The following is an 18,193-nucleotide window of genomic DNA, read 5'->3' on the forward strand; positions in this document are numbered from 1 at the left end:
TTAAGCTAATTCATTTACATATAAATTAAAATTACCCAGAATACACCCACATCATTTAAAAAATTAAAAACTGTTCATTATTGTCCATTATTTTGACTATTACAGCTCTGTTTACCAACAAATTAGAATTAGAAGACAACATATCTACTCAACATAACTTTACTGGGGGTCAAATAGAAAAACACTTAAAACTGGATTAATTTTCTCATTGGGAGAAGCATCTGCTTAATCAAAACCTCCCACTCCTAATCACTATAAGTGCCTTTAGCATGCTGCTTTTAGGCCTGTATAACACTGCTGAATAAGAACTTACAGCAAGTTGCCAATTACAGTGGATGTCTGGACCCTGGTGCACCAGCTTTAGATAGGCAGTCTGTAAATTGTAGGTACTGCCAGAAATCAATATTTTACAAATTAATCAAACATTAATCAAAACTTTAAAAAAAAAAACACCCCCCTCATACAGAAATCCAGTATTTTATGATGTCCTTAATATATCGATCTTCCAATAAATGTTGTTTCTTCCTATTTTAATAAGGCCACCCTTCAGATTTCCTAAATTGTTTTCAATTTCAAGTGGTTATCGACCAGTCTACTTATTCTATAATCAAGGTTATCATGTCATAACCAGGCCCGTAGGCCATGACAAAATGGAGCGGATATGCAAATGGCAGCAAATTTAATTATTTATTTTAAAGAAAAGAAAAATATTTTGGAATGTGAAGTGTGAGAGTCAGTAACATCAGTGGTGTAAATGTGTGAACAATGTAATGAGAGTTGTTGGAAGGCGTAAAAACAAAGCAAAGGCCAAAAAAAATTATTTTGCATATGTACTACTTTATGTTTATTCTGTAAAGACCTATAGAATGGTTTTCACATTTGCAAAGGAGCAGATCCACTGGGTTTTAATGTTTTAATTAGCTCATATGTATACTCTGCACAACTAAAACAGGTAGCGGTGGAATGCCAGCAGCTGCAGCAATATCATTCAGTTGCCTGTTCACCATCAGTCCCATTTTCTGTGCTGCTCCTCCTCTTTCAACTTTTCATCATTCAAAATAAGTAGCTTAAATTTTGACCTCAGCAGGGTCAATAGGTAGTCTTCTTTAGGGTTGCTTTTTTTTCAGCAGGCTGATTCCCCTCTGTAACAATCTAATGGAGGTCACAATAATGACTTTACCTTTCCAAGGTGAGCCAGACCCTACTTAGGCAGCGGCATCAGGTCTTGAGAATGCTGATGTCATCTCAGCCCTGGCTCTAGTCCTGCTGTGAGCCAGCCTTAAAGCTAAGAAGTTTGGTGCCATCTGAGATGGCTGACAGGGGTACCCTTCTGTCAAGTAAAACATCAAACTCATCATATGGGGAAAGTCTAGGAACACCACAAAACGTGCAATAATCATTTAAGTTCAGGGACCTGTTCTGATAGAATGAAAGCTGTTTACATAATGAGCAAAGCATTACAATTTTGTAAAGAAAACTTCCTCATGTAACTACAATTACCAACTTGCAGTCGTGTGCCTCTGCCAACCAGTCAAGTTGCAGTTTAAATCCATGTCTGTCCAGACTCATAATACACGCTATGTAGTGAAGAGTTTGAAGGAATTTAATAAAAAGTATTAGGTGTATTGTCAAATTTATATTGTATGTGTTCACATGCTTGGCCAATAAAGTTGATTTGGATAGAGCAAAAAGTTGTAGCCATGACAGTAGACAATGCTTCAAATATGGATGTTGCTGCAAAGAAGCTAAAAATTCTAAAACAGATGCTTCACACACATCTTCAACCTAGGAGCATATAAGATCTATACAATCACCACAGTTTCAAGGTGGGCACCCAAGATAAGTGTCACCAATTCATATATACGACCAAATGTGAAATTTAGTCACAATCTCCCCTTTCTGTTCCTGAATTATGGCATTGAATAATGGCCAGCAAAGTGTTTTTGCAGAACATTATGATGTCATAGTGAAGCTGACCTTTTGGATATAAAATGTCACTTCATTTTATCATGTTAGACATGAAATTTTGTCATAATCAGCATATGAATTCTTGAATTACGGCCCAAAATGTTTTGAGAGGTCAGTGACCTTGATTTTTGACCACCAAATTCAGATGAGTTCAACCTTGAGTCCGATTGGTGCCAAATTTGAGGTAATTCCCTCAAGGCGTTCCTGAGACATTGGTTTCATGAGAAACGAACGGACCGATGGAAGGACAACCCGAAAACATAATGCCTCCTCTGGCCAGGGCTGTTGCCCGCGCAGAGGCATAAATACATGAAAATGTATATGAAGCTGAGCGCAAAATCCCCAATACCTAATATTTAAAGTGTAAGAGTGGACAACATTAAAATAAATGACTGCACAGAAAAATGGTAACATTAGAAAAGTCAGACATCGTGTAACAATTAAATATCCAAACAGGATTCTAATCGGTCTCCAAGCATGGACCTGCAAATTACGTGAGATTTGATGCACTGTTTTGTAAAGAAAAGGAAATACCATATCCAACACCTTGTTCAGATACTGAACCTCAGGGTATGTTGAAATAAATCTGCTACGAGCAGGTTGGGGTCACAATATAAGCTAGTGTAAGTAACAGACCTAAAGTTTCATCTGACCCGTTTTTTTTTTAATTAGCAGCAGGCAATTGCAGCCATTGTTCCAATGTTGTATACTGCCCATGTGGTCCAGATTCACATAGCAGTTGCAGTACAAGTAGTAGAGTCCATAGGCTCCTCATTGAATATGCTTACTAAATTTCATAATTCCTTCTGCAAATCTCCACTTCTCTCTTTTTTTGCAGGCTATTGACAAACCTTTAAGCTGCAACACAGAAAGGAAGCTAAAAACTTTGAGGGCATCAAAATACTAGTTTGTAAAATGGACTTGATGCTAACCCTAGCCTGAAATATTGTGTTTACACTGCATACCATGAGAGAAACCAAGGTACTCAGCAAAAGATACACAATTCTTCAATCTGGAAATGTATTTATTCTGCTACTGGAATTGCAAAGCAGAATGCAGAACACGGCAGTAATTCACAACAAGACCTACGCTGAAGGGCAGTTAGATTACTGTCCCTTCTATAGCCAGTCAAGATTTTTATTATTTTGAATATTTGAATTTAATTTAGCACCTAACCAAGTTAAAAGGCAAGCAAGCCAATAAAGATCCTTATTAACCAGGAAAACTAAATTCTAAAAGCCAAAACAATACACAATGTGAACATGACGATGTTTTCCACAAATCAAAGCCTTTTTATCTAAACGTTATTCAAATACTTTATACTATATTTAGGGCTGCCAGCTTCTCTACAAACAAAGATTTATCAACAGTTAAAGTTCTTCTGAATCTTTGTGCAATACCTCATAGGTCTTATATCTTAAGTATAGCATTGGGATAAGACCTGTACAGACATTCGTGTTCCCCAGAGGATGACTCCTAATGACTTTATTGATCACCTGATGTTTCAACTTTTCCTTCTGTCTTCCATCTTAAGTGTATCATTAGGACATAACATCACAGGATCAAACATCACTTGCATTAAGTACAGTAATTCATATTCAAAAGAAAAAACATTGAAAATTCAGTTGGCCAAATGAATGTTTCACAAAAGTAACCACAACACAGTCCCCCTCTGAATGCAACTATACAGATGAATGAAGGCAATTATCATTACTTTTTCTCCTGATCCACAATACGGAGAAGTCTGGCTTCATTTTTGATGATTTCCACATACCCCCGCAACTTAAAATCACACAAATACAGTTCAGAGGGGAGCAGCAGCAGAAGCTTAAGAAGCCACTTTCATCAACACTTCTATTGAAGAAGCACATCGGGTAAAAACTGCTTTATCTAGTACAGAGAATTCTGAACCCCAACTTTTGACAAAGAAATCTACAACTAAAACAGTACACAAATTGACATTTTTGTGTGTGTAATACCAAGTGAGACTGCAATTACATTGGTACATCTGTAGCTTTAAAAAAAAAAAAAAAAAACAAACAAACAAACAAACAAACAAACAAACAAACAAAAAAAACCCCAATACACAGGAGACAGCGTATACAACGTTAGTACATTTTCGTATGTAGATTCGTTTAAATTAATAATGGGAAAGCTTAGAAACTATCATAGTCTTTCTTGTCTTTTTTGCCTTCACCCTCAAAGCTGTCTGTCCCATCACTGTTGTCACGGCGACGCTTGCGGCTGTTGCGGATGTTGAAGCGAGGGTTTATCTGTGGCAGAGGGTCCATGCCCAATACTTTATGGATCTGACGGAATGCCAACAGCCTCAGAGCAAACTGTGTAAAAGTACAGAAAAAACATTTCAGAACAATTACTCTTAGTGGAAGCCAAGGCAGCCAGGGTGTCTCATCTTTATGATGAGAGATGAAACAAAACCAAGATTTTCATTTTTCAAGAGCTAACAAATCCCCGAAACACAATTTATGTGAATTTATGTGACAATTTACCACTTGATCATGCCACTCTCTAAAAGTGCAAAATATAGTGACAACTGAAGACAAGTTTCAGTATCAAAAATCAAAATTGTAAAAAGCCTGTTTTGTCATTTTTCCTATTTAACCTGTTCACCCCTTGAAGCAATATTAAGTCTAAATGCTTCATGTCTCAATCAGCTTGAAAGTTTATGTATAATTCAAGAGCTTGTACTTGGGCACTTGAGGTTATGTCCTCTCTCTGTTGCTCTCCCATAGGTGTAAGGGTATCCACAGGCTTCTTTTCACAAGGATCTACCAATCCTGGTCCACCTGTTAAAATAAATAAAACTTCATCAGGTGATGTTTCATTTAATTGTTTTCAGTGTCCTCTGCATCAACACAACAGAGGTTGATGAAAATTAATACATAAGGAAGTTTGAATATTCACCAAAATTTAAAATGTAGATAAAACTCAAATCACATTTTGTTCAAAAACCAAAATATGGCAAGTCAATGCATGTTTGTATTGTACGTAATACACTAAGGCATTTGTCTTCACTACATCCCTTTCTTCAGGAATTTTAAGTAGTTAATTGACTTTGCAAATTTTGAAAAACCTAGATTGATGGACTTGACCACTTGTTAAAGTGAAGCAAAAAAAACCCCCTTTCCTGTCAGTTATGAAATATAGTCCTTTTTTCCCCTCTCTACTGTGCCTACCGAGGCATACTCTCCCCAGACAGCTGTTTAAAATCGCACAAATCTACCATTTGTGTGAAGTTTTTAAATGATGTATGTTATGAATGATGAGGCTCCTGGTGTCACTGTGAGCTTGCTAGTTTCACTTTCCCCCACCCTCTTTAGCGGGCAAGGAAATCAGTAAGAATAAAAAAAAAATTACTGATTTCTTCCTGAGCCTACATGAAAGCTAATTGTATCCAATACATTTCTGACAGCCGATTCTGACTATAGATGCTGAACAAACAGTTGGAGTCGTGGATTGATCAGACCGAACACTTCAATAGTGCTTACGTGCTTGCTCATGTCTCGCTTTTAATGTGGATTCCCAGTAAGGCAGAATGTTGCAAGGTTTTGCAGTGAACCTTGGAGCCAGACTGAACATGTACACTAAATTTGGTTACGATAGCTCAAAGCAAGCTTGATTTATGAGTTTCCATAGAAAAGACTGCATTGTCAACTTTATGAACTGCAGAGAAACAGAATGGTATATCATAACCAATAACTTTTGTGCAGTCACCAGGAGCAACTAGAGGATACAGTTTTGAACTTTTCTGATAGAAAGCTGTCAGATATTTTTAAGTTAGCTCTCAGAAAGAGATTGATTTCCAAAAATTTTGTAGAAACATTATTTGCCTCTTTCCCCTCGTGTCCACCTCTCCTACAGACCAAAACACCATAGTTTATATTCCTGTCTTTAAGGGCAAAAAAACCCTAACAAAAGACCAGAAATGCATGCACCCTTGGAGAAATATTGTCGTTTGGATGAAGATGATGTAAACAGTAGAGGTGGCCTAACTGAGAACATTTCTGCCTATTTAGACCACTTTATTAAGGAGAGGTGGAAACATCAGGATCAATTAAGTCATTAAGATTCATCCTCTGGGCAACATGAATGGCTGTACAAAATTTCATGGCAACCCATCCAATATTTGTTGAGATATGTCCAAAGTGGTGGACTGGCCAAGAAATGTTGCAGGAGGGGTCTGTTTTGGGGTTCAATTTTTTTTCTTAAATAAATATACACTACTCAGCCTCCCTAGGACGGCTTATGCCAGAGTTCTGGAGGGCAGACTGATTGTTGAACCTCAGATTCAAGAGGAAAAACGTGCATTCTGTCCTGGGGCCAGATCTACATATGATACATATGCAAAAATAAAGATGTACCGTAAATTCTCAAATAGTGGCCTTTATTTACAATGCTGAATACCCAAAGGTAAAAAGGTAGCACACAGAGAGCTTCAGGACAAAGTTGAATAATCTGAAATTCACTTTATTCCGGCCATGTCCACAACGATGCCAACATTTCGGTCTAGTGGCCTTGCGCGGAGTGGAGAGCAGAGCAGAGCATGACAGAAAATGGAAGTCATGTCATTTATATACAGGAGTGGCAGGGGATTGGCTTATTAAAGGATCACATGGTAATTCACTTCATAAAGTCCCATTTACATCTTTTCTTGACATTATGAAAATGATGAAGCGCAGGTGAAATGGTGAATCCCATACAATTTAACAATTCTGAGGGTCTCAGATTCTGTGATAAACATTCTGTGTTTCCATAGTTTGAAACTTTTGAGGAAGCATTTGGAACTGAAATCATTATTCAGTCCAGCAGGTGTCATTGTGTTGAGTTTTGCGATCCAGGACCTCTCTCTCTGAAGGGGTAATTTTGGTAGACTGCCTCATCTGGCTGGAGAGCCAAGTTAAGCTTCATGACAGTGCTTGGCTATAGCTGTTTTATGTTCTGAGATTCATTGGTTGAGTGCTCTCTTTGTCCAACATATGCTTGTCCACATGGGCGTGTCAGACATATGTGAACTCAAGTAGCTAATTTCTAAGATTCACAATGGAATATAACCTCAACATTATTAATTTTTTGGACTTTACCATCTCTAAATACCAGGACGGAAGCATTCATAGCTCAATTTATAGGAAGCACATGGATCAAATTACCCTCCTCCACCATAACAGCAACCATCTAAGCCATTTGAATCAAGAGATACATAAAGGGACAGTTCTTATGACTAAGGAGAAATTGCTGTATTCAAATGCAAAGCAGATGAGACTAAATGAAGATTCTATGAAAGAAATTACCATCCATCTATAATAGACAAAGCCTACAACCGTGCTTTAATATCCCCAAAATCTGAGGTGCTTAAGCATAAACCCATATCTGAAAAACTTCAAAAGAATAAGCTTCATAACTGAACTCAACACGTTGACGAATTTTCACATTATTAAGATTTGCAGCATTCCCTTTATAATTAGGATAGGAAGTGTTGAGTTTTGTTAAAGGCAACTTAACATTGATCAGGGGTTAATAAAGAAATAAATCAATAAATAAATCCAAACTAAAATTACCGCCTTATGGTTGTATGCCTATTCCAAATAGTCAAGTTGCAGTTTACATCAATGCCTGTCCAGACTCATAATATATGTAGTGAAGACTGAAGAAATTTCATAAAAATGGTATTTAGTATATTTTGTCATAATCAGCTTATGAATTCTTGAATTATGGCCAAAAATTTGTTTTATGAGGTCACCAAATTACCACCAAATGCTAATCAGATTATACTTTAGTCTAAGTGGACGTTGTGCCAGTTGTAATGAAATTCCCTCCAGGCAATGCCTCCCCAACATGTTCCTGAGATATCACGTTCACAAGAATGGTATGGACAGATGGACAACCTGAAAACATAATATCTCTGGCCATGGCTATCACCAGTATGGAGGCATAAAAACAAAAAAACACAACAACAAAAAACACTGGAATTAAATAGTGTATGAAAACATAACTTACGTTGGAAAAAGGAAACTCAGAGCAGCAGAATAGTAAGTCTGACATGACTATTGTACTAATGGAATTTAGACCTGTGGAAATTGACACACTAAATTTACCACATGAGCTGCTGTAATAGGCTACAGATAGTTCCACTTGCAGTCAAAGTTTCTTTTTTTTTTTTTTTTTTAAATCCAGTGACTGGCCTTTATTTGAGAGAGACTTGGCCTTTGAGAATTTACAGTATATGTCATTTCCCCATACACCATCTGGTATTTTCTAAAACTAGAATATAAGAAGTAATGATAAGGTGTGCACCTCACCCATACTTCAAACCAGTGATAAACATTTTTACCTAAAGCAAACTGCTGAGGGCAGTTGCCAGCCAGCCACTGGAAAACTGAACCCCCTTAAACAAACGAGTCTTGTCAAGTCTTGTTATTTAGTTTGCTTTAAAGGGGCTTGTATACTCCGTTTTAACTCCTTGTAGGATGGCTTTAGTAACCCCCTCTGCACATCTTTTCAACGCTGGATTAGGGGCAGGTCTATGTCCGATGTCTTTAACTTTCCGAAAATGAATATCTGACTTTCACATCATTCATGCCATGACTGGCCAGCTGTGCTGAGGTGAGAAGGTGCAATGGGATGGAACTTCTCTCTCTGACTCTCCTTCATTTGTTACACAACTATCTGTGGGACTTTTCATGTGTACAACTAAGTGTAACACTATGAATGTCTTCCTTGAGGAACCAGCAGAAAATGTGCACTGTTACGTCCATATTTAAAACAACATCGCCTCTCACCCCTCTCTGACGGCTGGATTTTCACACTGACTGCCTGCGAGTGTGGCAGGTATAAATACTTTTGGCGAATTATTTCTTTTGTAGAGTAACCCAGCTTTTAGAGGTGCAGGTAGGCAGATTCTGTTACCTTTGGACAAAGCAAGGTGAGCCATTTCCCCGTTTCCAAACTTTGTGTTAAGCTAAGCTAGTGTCTTCTGGCTGTACCTTCATATTCAATAGACACATTATGGCACCAGGGCTCATTAGCAAAACCAAAATAGAGCTACTTCTGTCTAAGCAAAGGATTTCTTGCAAAGAATTTTTTAGAAAAGGATATTAGGTTCTGAGATGGGTTATAGCCAAAATACAGGAACCGGCAGTTTATATCAATGCACATAAATAACCTTTCATCTATTTTTGGCCCACAAACAGAGAACTGCATTTATTTTATCTGAAATACAGATCTGAATTATATAACACTAACTTACCAGGGAGTAAAATCCCAGAAGAAATACATTCAAAGGCCCGTCTCAATGCATCACCTGGGCTGAGGGGGGCAGAGGCGCTACTGATGGCCTTCTCAACTAGCAGCTCCATGGCCTGAACAGAGTGGACAGTGAAGATGGTTTAGAGACCAGGCAAACACACACCATCATTGCTTACATTACAATAGTCAGTTTTTAAACCTGGAATACTCTATAAATACAGTAATTGTTTAAAGAGGTGAATCCCGTAATATTTTAAGGCCTCTTTTCAAAAAAAAAAATAAAAATAAAATAAATAAATATCAGCATGAGTTTGCAAATGAAAAAAATGTGACTAAAATGCAGTTTAAACGTAAAAACTATAATGTAATCTCACGTTTTCATTGACGTAAAAAAGAAAATTATATGGACTGTTTTTTCAAACAATGACATAATCCAAATTTCCTCCTTTAAATGGCTGCACCCACATTTCTCTTTTTGTGTGCCTGAATCATCCATGTGGTGACTATACACACCAGCAGGGCAACCATGAATGCACAACCAGTAGTGCTAACATTGACCTAGCTATGCACTTTAACGCTACTGCTGTAGGAGGTCTGGCAACATATGGTGACAGGAAAAGAACATGACAGCGGCCGTGGGGCTTGGTTGTAAAAAAAATGGGTTGACATTTGGACCAACTATACCAACTATAACCAAATATAACTTTTGCAAGAAAAAAAAGCAGACAATGCTTAAATTCAGGTAACCTGATATTAAGATGTTAGGTAATGTTACATTACTTTTAAAGCCATATTAGGCCAACTACTAAAGGCAGTGGTGTAACATTATGCACTAGCATTTCACAATAATGGGACATTGCTTGTTGTAGTGAACATAGCTTCACTGGGGGGGGAAAAAAAAAAAAAAAAAAAAAAAAAAAAAATCAGTAGCCCAGTCAGCTACGTTGACTAACCTTTGGTTAAGACAAGTTTGTTTATTTTGGATTGTTTAACATGTTATCCATTCTAAAGCACGTGCAACTTACAATGCACGAAATATTATGTGGATGGGTCTGCTAAGTTTCCAAATATTTTCTTCACAAATGTATTTGAATGGTAGTGTACTTGAATATAACAGTCTGGTATTACCACACCTCTAGTATCACTTTTCTGGCACAGTCCTGATAAAAAATAAATACTGTAAGGGTAGGATGTATGGCAGGACTGTTGTACAGAGTTCTGATTGAATGAATATGTAAAAGGGAGAGCCAGCATGTCGAAACAGACGCTGACATTGTTTACGTGTCATGCCTCCGATTCCAGAACTCCAGCATGCTATCTAAAATCACATATGGGGCAGCATTATGCCAGCTTTGCTTTGTTCAGTTTAAACAAGCAAAGCCACAATAATGAAAGGTCATCTTAAGGGCAATATAATGGGATCTCTGTTTAAAAGAGGCTAGTGTGAGGTATGCTAATTTTCGTGTTTAATCCAAGCTCGAGTAGTGTGGCATCACCTCACCAGAGTCAGTTTGTAGTCTGCAGAGAAGTAGATATTTACGGTCTAAAATGTAGTAACTTGGTAAAAAATCATTATCATGTGCAGGTGAAAGTTACTGCTGCATTACTAACAGCATAACTCAATGTGGTGTAAAATGCCTTTAACCAAACCCTGGAGCTTATCTAGGAGCTAAAGTTCTGTCTAAACAAACTGTGTTTGCATTTACATCAAATATAAAATAATGTGAGGATACAAATAACAGACAGTGAACTTATAATGTTGCTTTTTTATATTCATGACTGTTGGAATGTTTCATTCAAAGTTTGACTAAGCCTGTCAAGTGTGTTGACTGGTCCTTTCTCTACTCTGGTTGGTAACAGCAACATAACATTCCTCATCTATCAGATAGTCATAACTTTGGAGCAAGGATTTGTGTGGGGCAGGAACTATTGCACAGGGACGAACACTTACATTATTGACCCTTTTTGAATGGTCACAGGAACTAAGGTGCTCATGAAACTATATTACAAGCTAAAGTGTCTTTTACGCATTGTGTTTAAAAGAAAAAAAAAAGGTTTGTTTGAGGTGCAATTTTTGTCATGTGACAGGTCATCAAAACAAATCAAGAAGTTCATCATTAATAATGCATAATCCTGAAGTTTAAATCATTGTTGCAAACATGAGCAATTCTTCTGATTGCTTTCTGGTTATTTTTCCATTTGCATGTATTATCACATTGAAATAATAAATTAATAAATTTAATTAAGTTTTCATTTTGGTTGCTCGCTTGATCACTATTTATCACCCAGTACCTCGATTCACGATGCTCATTTCTAGAAGGCAGGGAAATCAGCTATGTTGTTTAAAGATAAACAAAAATTGTGAAATAATTCCAATCTCAAGACCAAATACTGATACAAATGAAAACCCAGTTTGTGTTTGAACTCTAAATTAATGCTTTACACGTTATAAAAGTTGCAAGACTTCCACCTAAATAATTACAGTGTCATCATAAAGTAGGACTTTGAAAGCAGTTACTTTTAGAGGCGAAAACTATGGCCCAGAAACCAAAACTGGTACTGTGGTTGAAATGCAGGCATATTTCCTGATGTCTCTGAAAAGGTTCCTGTGAAAGTTCCTGCTCACAAAAGGGGCTTGGGGGGAAAAAAAAAAAAAAAAAAAAAAAAAAAATTTCATCCTAAATTCCTGATATTGTCAGAATTTTGATGCAGGCCGCCTTTGGTCACCAAATCTCAATCTTGGACCACTGTTTTGATTAAACGACCAAAAATTTCACGTCTCATTAATGTCAACTCTCATCAGGGACAGCCCAGTACAGTTCATAGAAGCCTTTAAAATGTTTAATTACCATATTTAAATAACATTTACACTTACCCATCCCGGGAAGGGTGACCATGTAGGAACTCGCTGACAGAGGTCTCGCAGGATTCGGATGATGATGACACAGGACTGAAGTCCATTAGCTCTAGCCTTTTGATGTAATGAAAGTTAGGTTTACGGAGTGACCAAGAGTGACAAAAGATGGACCAAACAAGTGAATCAGTTCTGTCAGAGGTCCAAACACTACTGTGCATAATGGAAGCTTGAGTATGGTTTGGAGTACGTATGAGTTTGCAATCAGCTGCCATTCCCAGTAGTCTTGTACCTCATAGTTAGTAAGGAAGTTCAAAGTTTGCAAGATGCACAAGAAATAGTGACTTTTCTTGCCATCTTCTAAACCCTGACCCCAGGTTCATCCAGGTATCTCACAAACAGGTACTTAAAAGTACAAGAGTCCACCTGAGAGGAGAGTATAGGGACTGAAAGAGCCAAGGAAATCTGCTTTACTTTGCCTGTGCGTTTGCTCAGGTAGCAGAATCACAGGAAACTACTCAGATATTCCTTTTTCTCTCAATCCCCATTCTACAAAAATATACAGAATAAAAACAATACAAATGTTGAACATGAAAGCACTTCTTGATGGCACAAATTTGTGCAAGTTATTGTGCAGCCTTATGGAATCACATGTAACTATAATGCAGTACTCGGAAAATTGAAAACAGAATACAAGGATGCCAGTTCTTTGCTAGAGTATTTTTTGTGATTTAAGAGCTTCAGATGAACTTAGATTTATAAATCAGTACATGTGATGGACATTGACCAGATCCTTGTTGTATTAAGTGGCATCCTTGAATATTTGTTTTTTTTTTCTTCAAATAGTAATATTTTTCCTTATTATAAAATAAAAACCAAATGTGTAAAACACAAATAAATGAATAAAACAAATAAATAATGCATCTCATAAGGCTACCGTAAGAAAGTAAAATGATGTTCCGAACCTGGAACCACTTAGCGTGGCGCAGAGCAGCCAGAGCGTCAAGGCATTTTTGCCTGTCCAAGACGTCCGCTGGGTCTTTCACCATACCCGAGGTTACATCTAAAAATGGATTTGAAGTGTCAAAATGGTGATGAGGAATGGGTGTTTGACCAGGTCAGCGAGGCTGGCAAAGAACAAACACAATGCCACACATACCAATGTTTTTTCCATGACAACCTACAATTGGTTGTTTATTTTGTAATTTCAAAAAGGTTACTAAATTCGAAATACTAACTACACAAACCAACACATCGTCAATCTGTATCTATCGACTTATTATTTTGGCAGTGTACAACATGTTAAGTCATTATATTCGCTAAAAGAGGTATGAATTTACTGACTCAACATTGAAGACAAATAGACTAATGTATTTGGAAAGCAACAATCTAAATTACATATGTTTAGGCTCACAAATGTTTTGAAGCCAATACCATTTTATCAGGTAATTGTATTGCAAAGCGTATCATTACCTTTCAAGTACCACAGGAATTTTTAGGATCAGTAAATTTTTCTTCACTGTAGCTTCGGGACAGAGGAGGGATTCTGTGGCTAATGATGATTGGTATTAACTTGGTGATGGGAGAAAGAGAGGGTAAATGGCTAATAGTGAGTGACCTGATAAAAAGTGGCACGGCAATAGTAGGTGTGGCAAAGTTTTTGGGATGTGAGAAAACCTTGGTCAAAAATCCTTCCGAAGCTGTTGGGCTTTACCACTAATGGGAGAAAATGTACTGGAATTTTTTCTTTTTTTTGTTCAAAGAAATAAAAAGGAGTTTGCGCTGGACTTAAATATAAATATTACTACAAATATAAAAAAGGAGGAAGCAATGGGTGCTGAAGAAGAGAAAAAAAAAAACATGATATCTACCAGCAAACAAAAGGGGTTAGGTTATCACTGCATGCATACCTAACATCAGTAGGATGGAATAAGACCCCAACAATCATTGAATACCAAAGGTCTCAGGGTCCAACCAAAGATTTCTCTGTCATAGCCTTTTTACCTGAACTCTTAACAATACTCCCCCAAGAATAATTTGAAAATAAGATTTCAAAACAATACTGCACATTGTTTATCTTCATCTTTCCATTGTCAATTCAAAAGAGAAAATTGCCCATCTTCAAATTATTTGTCTTCATCTTTCCATTGTCAGTGAAATAAAAACGACAAAAACTTGTCAAAGGCTTTCATTTAAGCTGAATCAGACTAAATATCTCCTTTTAAGCCCAATTTTGAGTCCTATGTGTGTAAAGGAAGATGTCAATCAACTCAGGGGAGCACTTCAGAACAGGGAACCTCAGCATGGTGAAGTGTTCACCAGTACAGAAAAGGAAGATTTGTTTCCTGTGGAAAAATAACATTTAATTTTGTCCGCCTTAAGCCAGATTTTGATTTGAGAAAGTGTTGTAAAGTCAAACATCTTTGCACAATTAATTCCAAATTAAATTTGAGGAACAGAAGTGCCTCCTGTTGTCTATTTGTTCATCTTCTGCAGGAATTGCCTTTTTGTGTCTCATCTCAAAGAAAATTTGAAGAGATGATACTGTAATGCATGTCCTCCCATTAATTGTAGCTAACAGTAAAATGGAAACAGAATCCCCTGGAACACAGGAAACAAAATAGAATCTCACCTTGGAATAACTAGACTTAACACAATGCAAACACTGATCATGCTTTGTTTAAAAAGGATAAAGATAGCATTTGAGAGATAAGAGTTATAGAGCAAAAAGCATAAGAGCAATACTGCTGGCACTTGCCTCATATGGGCTCCCGCTTTCGACCAATAAAAGAAAAATGATCTAAATCTAATGTTTTATTGAAGAGGAGGGGGGAAAAAAAAAAAAAAAAAAAAAAAAAAAAAAAATTCTAAAAAGGTTTTCAGTTGTTTAAGCAAAGGTGGTATTAAAAGTGACATTTTTCCGGTCATAGACTGTATGCAGAACAAACCCTGAAGGAAAGAGACCACAACTAAAGTTATTAAATAAGCACTTCCTTGGTTGCACTGACATTTCTGATTTCAGAAATCTAAATTAATCAGTCAAGTTGCCAGAATGATCTGATTTAATGCCCAACAAAACAATCTTTGTGGAGTGCCAGCAGGACAGTGCTCTTCAGAGTGTCAACCAACATATTGAAACTGACTTCATAGAGAGATAGCAGAAAGACAAGAAAAGAGGTGCAACGGGAAAGGCTGTTATGGGTTTCCCAACCTCCATCCCGGCCATTTTCCTCTCTGATGACAGGTGAAGTCAGTGTGATTGTCACTTGCATCTTTGGCTCTGTACAGGATGTCAAAATGATGGCTGCTTCCTGGACAGATCCTCTGACGTCATATTTTTCTGGTGTTACCATCTGGAAGAAACGGTGCAGATGCAAATGCACTCACATTATTTCAAAGTCTGCTTTACACCCAACTAGTTGACAGTCATTTCTCTAAGTAATATCTATGGAGCATTCCTAGTTGTCATCAACACTCAGTGGCCGCTTTCATAGGTACAGTTATTGGTTCATGGGGACTTCCAGGTAGTAGTGGACTGGAGTGACAGGGGCAAAAAAAAAAAAAAAAAAAAAAAAAAAAAAGACACACAGAACAAAAAATAAATAAATAAAAATTAAAAAAAAAAAAAAAGGCTACATCCCCAAATATTTTATAGGGTTCAGAATATAAGAAAAATGACACCTGAGTATTAAAAAGGATTTACTTTTTAAACATTTATTTTGCAAACATCTCTAATAAAATACAGGGAATGGTTAATTTTTTAAGTGTTTATTTCTGTGTTGGAAAAGCGAGAAGCAAGATTGGTGAAATCAGAAGAGAATCCTCCTTTTGGCCATGACTTTGTAAATGTTAATGATCTTGTTATGGTCAATGTAAATGTCCCTCGTGCTGTCAATTGACGAGAGCCATCTTCATCCGTTTTCTAAGCTGGGTCTTCATCAACTTCAGTATGTAGAATGATTGCTCAAACTAGTGATTAGCATTGTGCCAAAATCAACTAAATGGGAAGATTTCAGCTACAACAATTACGAAATGCTTTTAAGGGTGCTTTTTTCCCCTAATGGTCAGCCTAAAGGATATATTAATTTCTACCATGACGGCCAAGTTTAGTCCATTGTAAGGGCATCTTATAGGGAACAGTATCTCATGTTCTTCACTGAAAGGGTACTTCAATGTTTTTCTCCCATATAATGCACACTATAGCAAACCATTATTTTTGTTCATTAAAATGGCACTAATAATTGCATCATGTTTTCTCACATTTGGACACTGGACACTCTTTTTTGGGTTTCCTGCCTTGACCTTATTTCTCTGTATAAAGTAATATCTTGTGTGAATGTAATTTAAGTGTATGATGCTGTGTTAGGGTTATTGTTCAAACTATTCTACTCGATCACACTTTCTTAATATTGCCCTGGTAAATTACTGTGATATTAGTCCTCTCATTCTTTTAAACCTAGTTTACAACTAAAATTACTAAAATTTTACAACTAAAACAAAAGGCAAAGAGGTGTCTTAGTAAGCATGAGGCAGGTACCGATTAAAATGGCCAATGAGGAAATGAATTGTGGTGTGACATTTGTAAAGATAGTACTGTTAGTTGTTTGGGGAGGTGATCCACAATGCGATTGAGGAGGCCCTTGGTGGGCTTCTCGGAGCAGAGCAGGACTAGGTTGACATTTTTGTCCCCACGAAGAAGCAAGCCTTTGGCCAGGACTCCAACCCTCATCACTCCCTTCAGGGCTCTAGATAGTTTTACAAGGAAGATGGGAAAATATGCAAAAGCAAAACAGTCAACAATTACAATGCCATCATTCTGAAAAGTTAGATACATTCAAATTCAAGATTTTCATTGGCTTATTGAAATAAATAACGTGTATCACGACATTAAAAAAAAAAAAAAAAAAAAAAAAGAATTAGACTTACAACCAAAAGCAATCTGGTTTCCTTCAAGCTTTCCAAACAGCCAAATTGAGCCATTGAGAATGTGAGGTTACGCTGGTTGCCAGCCAAGCTTGAGTAACAGTTTGAACTGATAGCATGTACCACATGGAGCTCAATTGGGACAGACCAGAAACATGAAATGTGTATTTACACTTTTGTCCTTAATTATTTGGACAGTGACAACATTTTCATAATTGTATCTCTGTACACCACTACGATTAATCTAAAACAAAGTCAACAACATGTGATTGAAGTGCACACTGTAAGCTTTAATTCAAGGGGTTTAACAAAAATATTGCATTAACCATTTAGGAATTACAGCCATTTTTATACAGAGTCCCTCATTTTTAGAGGCTCAAAAGTAATTGGACAATTGACAACTGATCAGTTTCTTTGCCAGGTGTGGCCTGTTCCCTCACTATTCCATGTAAAATTAAGCAGATAAAAAGTCTGGTGTTGACAAGTGTCAAGTGTTGACTTTGCATTTCATAGCTGTTCATGGGAATTCTCAATATGTGGTCCAAAGAGATGTCGATGCAAATGAAAGAGGCCATCATCAGGCAGAAACTTTAGTAGTGGCCAAATCAACAATTTGGTACATTCTCAAAAACAAGGAATGCACAGTTGAGCTCAGCAACACCAAAAGGCCTGGAAGACCACAGAAGACAACTGAAGTAAATGATTGTAGAATCCTTTCCTTGGTGAAGAAAAACCCTTCACAACATCTAGCAAAATCAAGAACAATGTTAAGCAGGTAGGTGTATCATTGTAAAAGTTTACAATCAAGAGACACCTTCATGAATGTAAATACAGAGGGTTTACCACAAGATGAAAATCACTGGTAACACTCAAGAAGACAAAGGCCAGATTAGACTTTGCCATAAAACATCTAAAAAAAAGCCTGCCCAGTTCTGGATTAATTTGTACTAGAAGGATGGGAAGAGAAGAGTATGGAGAGGGAAAGGAACGAAAGGAACACAAAACCGAAGGCAGAAAGACCCACAAGGAAGCAGCAACTGAAGGTGGCGGCAGTAAAGGCCATCTCAAGGGAAGAAACTCAGCATTTGGTGATGTCCATGGGTTGCAGACTTCAGGCAGTCATTTACTGCAAAGGATTTTCATCCAAGTATTAAAAATAACCCTTATATTTATGTGGGTTGTCCA

The 18,193-nt window shown here is 37.1% G+C and overlaps 1 protein-coding gene across 1 annotated transcript in view; it reads right to left on the reverse strand.

Moving 5' to 3' along the window:
• Positions 1 to 3,438: 3,438 nt before the first annotated feature.
• Positions 3,439 to 18,193, reverse strand: part of zfr (zinc finger RNA binding protein) — a 40,437-nt gene continuing 25,682 nt past the window's right edge. The window contains exons 14-20 of the mRNA XM_040154421.1: positions 16,680 to 16,830; positions 15,297 to 15,438; positions 13,051 to 13,148; positions 12,107 to 12,202; positions 9,233 to 9,344; positions 4,678 to 4,775; positions 3,439 to 4,307 (exon numbers count right to left, since the gene is read on the reverse strand). Coding sequence (XP_040010355.1) covers positions 4,125 to 4,307; positions 4,678 to 4,775; positions 9,233 to 9,344; positions 12,107 to 12,202; positions 13,051 to 13,148; positions 15,297 to 15,438; positions 16,680 to 16,830 — 880 coding nt within the window. The 3' untranslated portion in view covers positions 3,439 to 4,124. The remainder of the gene's footprint in view (positions 4,308 to 4,677; positions 4,776 to 9,232; positions 9,345 to 12,106; positions 12,203 to 13,050; positions 13,149 to 15,296; positions 15,439 to 16,679; positions 16,831 to 18,193) is intronic.

This window comes from Xiphias gladius, chromosome 19 (genome assembly GCF_016859285.1).
Source record: "Xiphias gladius isolate SHS-SW01 ecotype Sanya breed wild chromosome 19, ASM1685928v1, whole genome shotgun sequence".
Taxonomy (NCBI): domain Eukaryota; kingdom Metazoa; phylum Chordata; class Actinopteri; order Istiophoriformes; family Xiphiidae; genus Xiphias; species Xiphias gladius.